Genomic DNA, 9019 nt, shown 5'->3' with positions numbered 1-9019 from the left:
GTTGTTGTTAGTTCAAACTCCATTGTTCAATATAGTTTACGTTCTCATTCAAATTCTCTAGACTCGTCAATTTGTCTGTGTTCCTTACGGAAACGAACCCAGGCTTGTGTCTCGTTAAAATTACTTATCGAGACCTCTCGCATTCCAACGTAACAGTACTAAATACATTTTGATAATTTGTTTTTTGGCATAAACAAAACTACATAAATTTCACTATTGCACAAACATGAACCATCAAATACACATGAAGAAAGCATTTAACTTTTAAGCATTTAATATATAAACACCAAAATACCTCTTTAGCCCTTTAATGTCGAGAACGTCCAGCACACACTATTACGAACTGCTTACGTGGCATTACTTTCCATTGGCTTCGCATGGATCTCAGATCTTGAAATATAAATTACGTGTTCTGGCTAAACGCAACCAATGCCAGTGGTCCCTTTTCCGTGTGCGCCCAATATATATATCAAAGGACATTGAAAAGGACTTATTACGTAACATAAATCTCGAGGGTTCAACAAGCCAATCACGCAAGGTACTCGTTTAAACATGAGCAAATAATTATGCAGCTGAATCTGAACAATTTCAGGTATGGTCAAACAAAGTTACCAAATGTTATATAACAGACAACAATACGAAAAAACGCAAAATACATTTCACTACAGTATCCTTGGGCAAAAGTGCTGATCAAGGTCTTGGTATCCCTGTTACATTTCAGAGTTCATGTCGAGCAATCAGAGCTTCAGCATGTGACGATGGTTATGCTGTTAAGATGTCCTAAAAATGTTGATTTCAGTATTGCATTACTTATATTAATTCATTAATAGATTAAACTAAATTGCGAAAGTTCACTTAGTACTCAAAATTCAAAAGTAATGGAGATGGAAATAAAGTTAGCTCTCATTAACATTGATGATGTTTTCTAATTTATGTTCTGTTTTTTTTTCAATATGAATGCATTGCAACTTAAATGGATAATAAGGTGGCATTAACAAGAAAAGGGGTGATTTAACCAGGAGGTGGAAGATCAGTTTAATATTAACCAGGATAATGGTGACATCAACCTGGAAATGTTTAATTTAACCAGAAAGGGGTGGAACATTGTAATATTAACCAAGATAGTATTAGCACCAAACAGGCAAAGTGTGGTAAATTTGAACAGGAAAGAGGTGAAATATTTAATATTAACCAGGATAGTATTAGCATCAACCAAAAAATGTTGGTTAATATCACCAGGAATGAGGTGAAATACCCATTCATATTAACCAGGACAGTGTCAAATTTCACCACGAAATTTAACCACGCTTTCCTGGTTATATAATCTCATTCACCAGGCAACTTGGTGAAAACAACCAGGATATATAGGGTAGCATATAAACGCAACTCCTGATAAAAATTTCACCAACTGGTGAAATTTCACCACGTTCATTTAGAGTGTATTAAGCGATCGTTGTAGGTACTTTTTAAGAAAAAGTCACCCAGGAAAGAACCTGGGCACGAAAACCAAACTACCAAACGACTGATCCGCTCTCAGCCCCAGTCCCCTTGCATCGGGACTGTGACTGTGTGATCATCGTCAGGTGTGTATCACCATTCCCTAAGGGAACAGATACTACACATGATCTTAGCCAAAAGGCCGAGAAGCGATCGTTGTAGGTGTACCGAAGTATCCTCGCGATCCTCGCGCGATCCTCGCGCGATCCTCGCGATATCCTCGCGATCGTTGTAGGTGTACCGAAGTATCCTCGCTCGGTTGCAAGATGTAATATGAGAACCCAATGAGGAAAATGGTTCTTTTGTCCTTGGACACTTTCATCACTATCTCATCCATTTAGAACTGTTCACACCCTCAAAACAACCCGTTGGCTTTCGTGGACTGCGGACGTTTTTCGCTCTTCATCTATTACAGCTGTTATTGTACTGTGCTGTACTTCCCGCCAGGCGGGTGTGATAGCTTGTGTTCGTGTGCTTTCCTCAGTTCGTATATCGTTTGTAGTTTCACTATCCTGTCTTTAGTTTGTTTGTTTTTTGTTACTCCCCTGTGGCCTAGCCACCTTCGGTATCACGGCATTGCGCCGTGATTCTCGGATTGTTAAGTTGTCCTTCACCGGTGAACAAGCGGTTCCACCGGTGCAAGTTTTCAGTATTTTGAAGAGCAAGGTTGTTGTTGTGCCTGGAGAGGTTGATGCTAACATGCGGCTTGCCGACGTCGGCCTGCCGCCGGCGGGCCGACGGCGGTGAGCAGGCGGCAAGCCGCCCGCGGTAAAGGAGCGGTTTACCGCCGGCGGCAAGCCGCCCTCGGTAAAGAAGCGGTTTACCGCCGGCGGATGAAGGCCGAGATGCCACCGGCGGCCAGTAAGCGGCATACCGCCGGGGAGCCGGAGGCGTCATGCCGATATCGCTTACTTTACGTATTTAAGCCGTTATGAGTGACCTGTTCATATCGTAAGCTGGAAATTTATCGGTAATAGATAAGCAAATTAAATTTGCCGTCAGATTATCGTTATATAATCCTAATAACAGATCCGCTTGGACTTATGGATTACGTGTTAATTTACTGCAAATGTTAAATATATGAATATAACACCGGCCGTTCCGATCCAGTAAAGCTGCATCGGCGCCGCGTGTATATGGCAAAGCCATATAGGACAAACACCGCATATATCCTCGTATTAATATCCTCGTATTAAGTCGAATTCATACGTGTTTTAAATCATATATTGCATGTCTTATATCTGTCACCCGCATTAGCCTCGCCAGTTCAATAAATGAGAGATGACAAAGTTAGTCTCTATATTGACGTACGCCCTGGCCAACGTACTAAATCTAGACCACATCATGACTTAATACGCCACAATATATATATATATATGGGAGTTAATTCGTCAACTACACACGGAGGCTTAATAGGAACAAAGGAAGGAAAAAAGTTGTCCTCAAATCTCAAAATGTTGCTTTTTTTATCTCATAATTTTTAACTTTCTATCTCAAAATGTTGAGATTAAAAATAAAACAAATCTCGTTTCATCCTATCAAGTATATTAAAATATTTAAAATATTGACTTTAAAGTCAAAATGTTGACCTTTTATGTCACGAATTTGACTTTTTGTATACCTTTTGGGTTAAAAATTTTGAGGAATTAATCCTCATATATGTATTCGAATTAATTCGTGTTTATAATCGAATTAATACGCGGATATATTTGGACCTTATGATTGGTTAAAAATATATACACGTATTTGTTCGAATTTAATTATACGCGTATATATTCAAATTAATACGCGGATATATTATGCAGTGTTTGTCTTACCAGAGCTCCATGGTCTTACATGGCTTCCCATACGCGTTTGCCGCCGATCACGTATACTTGAAGCCTACGTGAGACGTTGCTACCCGTCATCGAACCAGAACACAAGGAAAGTGAACCAGACGATATTCGTTTCGACGCATGAGCTCATGCCAGAAGTAGTGGCAATGTGGGCGCGGCTATAACATTGTGCATGCGCATAAGGGAGAAAAGAGAAAAAGCGCCAAGTTATGAAGTGCAAGAAAAGTCGGAAAGTTGATCATTCAAGCTAACGAAACAGAATGAGGTAAGTCGTGTCAACTGTTGTAATTCCTTAATAAAGAACTTAATGAGTTGATTTGGTGGGATTTACTGCTTAATTGATAAAGTGTAATAGCTGTTCAAATTTCTTCCAAATGTCAAATAAAAATATAGAAAAAAAGGAACTTTCTACCTGTTAAAAAGTGCATTTACAGTGGCAAACGGGAACGGCCAGAAAAATTGTGTACATGTTTAGTACCACTATAGTAGTACTGAGGGCCCCTACTGCAGGCTTACTAAAATTAGTACTAGGCCTACATTTTTAAAAATGTTTACCAAATTTAGCAAAGAAATATAGGAGATCAATGAAATTCCCAGCAGAAAAAAAAATTAATTATAATTCACATGTACACATGGCATCTAGACTTCATCGCTGGTCTTATTTATAGGTCAGGGTCAGACAGTAGGTGTGTATATGCATCAACGAAAATTTGTACAGCAAAATTTGGAGCATTTTTAATTATTCTTTTCCTCAAGATTGAAGGTGAAGCACATATTATTTTAGAGAATTGCAATAAAAATTAGCCAAGCAGTAGCAATATTAAGTTAAAACAGCTGATATTTGTATAATATTCTCAGAGGCTAGGCATTGGCATACAAAAAAATCCTGATGTTTATGAGGTAATCATTGCTTTGTACTTAATGCTTAAGCTTGTCACCAACAACATCACCATTATCATAACTTCAACAAACTTAGGCCTATTGTATTTTCATGCAATTATTTATTTAACACTCTCAGATCAAAGAACACAACCAGACAAGCAATGATTCCAAAGGAAAGAGTGCTGGCTTCCTCAAGTTATTGCTATCCAGGCCATTCCTTGGGTTTCTCCACTTCATGGTAGATGTAACCAACATCCTGGGACGACTCTCTCGTACTTTCCAGAGAATGGACATGAATTTACCTGAAATGCCCAAACTTGTGAAAGACACGGTGACCTCTCTTGACAAGTTGAAATCACAGTAAGTGACTGACAATTACCTCCACTACTTTCTTATCCTTAGTTATCAGAACTTGTTTGGTTTTGATTTTGAATGTATATGCTCAAATTACTGAAGTTTCACTTTTCTTTCTGTTAAAGACAAGGACCTGCATGGAGACAGTTCCAGAGGGCAGCCACTGACGGTACGTTCCATGGCCACAAGATCGAGGGAGAGCCAATCAACAAAGCCGAGTGTGATCTTGCAGTCACCAGCATCACAGAGGCTATCAACATTAGATTTGACATTGATGCCATACAACTTGCAGCAGCCAAAGTCATCAATTTCAAGTCCTGGCCCATTGAGGCAGAAAGAGGTGGGTTTTTCGTGTGCATGATTGAATCATGTAACATGGTATGATGAACAAATTTGACATTTGATCAAATGTAGTTCAGTATTCCAAATCTCCAGTAGGTTTGTTTTTCTTTTCTTTCAGACTTTGGTGATGCTGAGATTGCAGAACTGGTGGATTACTTCAGCCCAGTCCTTGAAAAAGCTGGCACGAACACAAATTCAATCGAGATGGAATGGTCAAGTGTCAAAGAAAGTGCTTACACAGAGTGAGTTGTCAATTAAAAAATCAAATGTTTTGTTTGTTTTATATAATAATTATATCACCCTGTCCCCCTATCTATGCAAACCAAGCTCTTTAGAACTATTCCTAGTGATGTAGTATAACAGCACCAACTCAGTCAGCTAACTTGAACTTATTCCATTTTTCTCCACAGCTACAAACCAGTGTACAATGCATCATGGGAGCAGCTTGGAGTCAAGTATAGAGTCGATGCTGAAAATCTATTTTCACTGGTGGATCTCATCCTGACAATCCCTGCTCACTCTGTGGAATGTGAGCGGGGATTTAGTCAGATGAAACGCGTGAAAACCGACTGGAGAAACCAGCTGACAAGTACCACACTAACTAGTACCCTGAGGATACTGATGGAAGGGCCGAGCATTAAAGAGTTCGACCCGTTACCGGCGATTATCTTCTGGAACTCAGTTGCCAAACGTGTGAGACGCCCCTTCCAGCCCCCATATGGGAAGAGGACCCCCGCTGTGGAAGCTGAAAAGGAGATAGTAGAGAGTGATGATGGTGAATGATGATGATGAAAATCCTGTGGTTACAGTGCAGAGTGGTGATGATGATGGCGACGATCCTGTACCTGTAGTTTTGTAGAAAATCAATACATCACTGACTAGTCCCACATCTTGTCTAGTCCTTTATTCGAGTCATTGTCAAATCTACTCCGAAATTTGGAAGGACTACCTGGTTTTGCGCAGGACTACCAACCTTTCTTTGTTTGGTTGTCCTTCGGACTACCTCTTGAAATTGCTTAAAATTATTCACTGCTGTAGCTCCGTCTTTTTCAGCTAAGAGATCTAGCAGGACTCAATCCGATGATGGTATTTTGGAGAGTGAATAAAAATCTTATCCAACACTCACTTAACTGGCCGGATGTGATGTCACATATAATTACTAGTGCATCAATTTGCATAACTTGGCAATACAATACATTGTCATCTTGACTATGTCCTGCCCTGGTAGGTTTCTTTTGTGTGCACTAGCTATGCTATGCTACCCTGTACCTTTGTATTATTATACTATGCCCTGACCTGGTGATGTTTCTTTTGTATACATACTCAATTATGCTACCTTGTATTTTTGTAGTGAATAGAGGGATTAGGGTTTATGTAAATTGTCCTACATCCCTGGATACTACTTTCCAACATCAACAACAACCAGCATTGACTAAAGTAAAAGTTACCAAAAAAAAACTTTCTAAAATAAACAGCTGACAGATTGACTTCTTCTGTCATACAAATACAAATGAACTAAATTATACCATTCTAATGTGACAGTAACAATTATTTATAAACTATTCTTACGACATCGGCGAATTCAAGCACAGTAAAGTAAATAAAGCAACTGCGCATGTAGTAGGGGTAACCCTAACCACAACCCTAACTGGAAATTATTGTTACTCCTAGTTGTAAAAATAGTACTCCTAGTTGTAAAAATAGCCATGTTAAAGCAACTGCGCGTGCGTATTTATAAATTATTCTTACAACTAGTCGTAAGAATAGCCACTTTGTATTACTATAGGCCTACGCAGCATTATTTGCTCATGTTTTTCTTCCAATAAGAATACTTTGTATATTTTGCCTAGGCTACATAATTGATAATGACATGCTGTTACTTCCTAGCATTCTTTCCATGTACAGTAATACCAATTAATATACACTCATTATACTAACTAATAAACAAATCGAGCGCATTGTACAATAACTCCAGGCCATTCAAACTAGAGTTGGGTTTCTCCACCCCCAGCTTTATATAACTTTTGAATAATATGATACAACTTTTGCAAGTATTGTACATAGGACAATAGTGGTAATACTACTAGTTCTATTCTATAGCCTTTGAACTACAAAGGCTAGAATAATAGGACTAGTACAACAACTAGGCCTACGGTACTTGCTGCTAGACCTACCACAATTATTATTAAATAGCCTACACAGGATCGATTAAAAGTGCCTTACCTAGTCTAAAGCCTAGGCTAAAATTCATGTCAAATTACCAAGTTCTCGACAGGGTATGGTACATACTCGTCGTGAATAGCTGTATACCACTGAAAATACGGCCTATTAATAACCCATTGATATAAGGCCTAAACTCACGAGCTTATTTGACCGTGTGTTTGTCTCTAGCTTTGACACGTTAGGCCTACTAACTGTGTAACATAAATCTAAACATAAATCTGATCGCGTACGAAAGCCTAGCCAGACTTTAGAGGCCCAACGTGAACTAGAATAATTCAGCTTGACTCGCTGATTTAAGCAGGAAAGTTACTACATGCGACACACAACGTATGTAGACTGTATCCTTTCAGTACGCCTAATCTATGTCAAACCGAAATGCGTACTCGCATGTTTGAATTTATCACAGATTATGCAAAATTCACTACAGTACTCGGTAAAAAATAACCTTTAAACTGGCCTAACACAGTACCAGCACAACACTGAAATACGTCAATGTGGGAGATGCACGCAAGGTACGTGCAAAATACCCACCTGAAGTTAGCAGGATATTCTGCTAGCAGGATATTCTGTGTACAAAGTCAACGTGGAAATTTGGGAGTTGTAGCGTGTACAAAGTCAATGGGAAAACTTTTTTTGCCAGGGTGACCAGCGACATGTGACAAATAAACGCTAGATTTGCAAGAATAAAACCCCAGAAAACACTAAGTTGTGTACTGTTTCAAATAAATCGTAGCGCTGATTCATATGATGGGTGGTCAAGTGATCATTTTTAATAACAAGTTATAACGGTTTATCATGAAATTATCATGGCTAATTAGAGTCAAATTGCATAAGCTTAACATATTTATGCCGCACCAAACATACTAGAATTTGATAGATACGACCACTGGCTTCGTAGCAGGAAACATTTTGACCCCCTCATTGCCGTCCGTATCCCCAAAGAGGGCCCTATTCTCTCGATAGTCGTAATATCAGTATTGTACTAAGACTGTCTAATTACAGTCAAATTGCATAAACTGAACATATTTATGCCGGACCAAACATACTGGATTTTCATAGATACGACCCCTGGCTCCCTAACAGAATACATTTTGACCCCCTCATTGCCGTCCGTATAAAAGGGCCCTATTCTCGCGATAGTCGATATATCAGTATAGTTCTAAGACTGGCTAATTACAGTCAAATTGCATATACTGAACATATTTATGCCGGACCAAACATACTGGATTTTCATAGATACGACCCCTGGCTCCCTAACAGAATACATTTTGACCCCCTCATTGCCGTCCGTATCCCCATAAAAGGGCCCTATTCTCTCCATAGTCGATATATTAGTATAGTTCTAAGACTGGCTAATTACAGTCAAATTGCATAGACTGAACATATTTATGCCGGACCAAACATACTGGATTTTGATAGATACGACCGCTGGCTCCCTAACAGAATACACTTTGACCCCCTCATTGCCGTCCGTATCCCCATAAAAGGGCCCTATTCTCTCCATAGTCGATATATTAGTATAGTTCTAAGACTGGCTAATTACAGTCAAATTGCATAGACTGAACATATTTATGCCGGACCAAACATACTGGATTTTCATAGATACGACCGCTGGCTCCCTAACAGAATACATTTTGACCCCCTCATTGCCGTCCGTATCCCCATAAAAGGGCCCTATTCTCTCGATAGTCGTAATATCAGTATTGTACTAAGACTGTCTAATTACAGTCAAATTGCATAAACTGAACATATTTATGCCGGACCAAACATACTGGATTTTCATAGATACGACCCCTGGCTCCCTAACAGAATACATTTTGACCCCCTCATTGCCGTCCGTATAAAAGGGCCCTATTCTCGCGATAGTCGATATATCAGTATAGTTC

General features: G+C 39.3%; 1 protein-coding gene and 1 pseudogene across 1 annotated transcript; one reads left to right on the top strand and one right to left on the bottom strand.

The window, feature by feature from the left end:
• Positions 1 to 1413: 1413 nt before the first annotated feature.
• LOC139957801 (U2 spliceosomal RNA) lies at positions 1414 to 1651 on the bottom strand (annotated as a pseudogene).
• A 2105-nt stretch (positions 1652 to 3756) lies between these two features.
• On the top strand, positions 3757 to 5941 carry LOC139984277 (zinc finger protein 862-like). Its single transcript, XM_071998120.1, has 4 exons — positions 3757 to 4574; positions 4694 to 4908; positions 5029 to 5152; positions 5321 to 5941. The coding sequence occupies exons 1-4, from the start codon at positions 4450 to 4452 to the stop codon at positions 5691 to 5693; spliced, it is 837 nt and encodes a 278-aa protein (XP_071854221.1). The 5' UTR covers positions 3757 to 4449; the 3' UTR covers positions 5694 to 5941.
• The last annotated feature ends 3078 nt before the right edge of the window (positions 5942 to 9019 follow it).

Source organism: Apostichopus japonicus, chromosome 17 (genome assembly GCF_037975245.1).
Source record: "Apostichopus japonicus isolate 1M-3 chromosome 17, ASM3797524v1, whole genome shotgun sequence".
NCBI classification, from domain to species: Eukaryota; Metazoa; Echinodermata; class Holothuroidea; order Aspidochirotida; family Stichopodidae; genus Apostichopus; species Apostichopus japonicus.
The sequence above is the reverse complement of the archived record's forward strand: the minus strand, read 5'-3'. Positions and strand labels throughout refer to the sequence as shown.

Bases quoted from the DNA above. Each gene is read 5' to 3' on its own strand.
- LOC139984277 (XM_071998120.1), top strand. From the start codon at position 4,450: ATGGTAGATGTAACCAACATCCTGGGACGACTCTCTCGTACTTTCCAG. The intron at 4,575-4,693 runs GTAAGTGACTGA...TTTCTGTTAAAG, and splicing joins CTTGACAAGTTGAAATCACA to ACAAGGACCTGCATGGAGAC. The intron at 4,909-5,028 runs GTGGGTTTTTCG...CTTTTCTTTCAG, and splicing joins GCCCATTGAGGCAGAAAGAG to ACTTTGGTGATGCTGAGATT.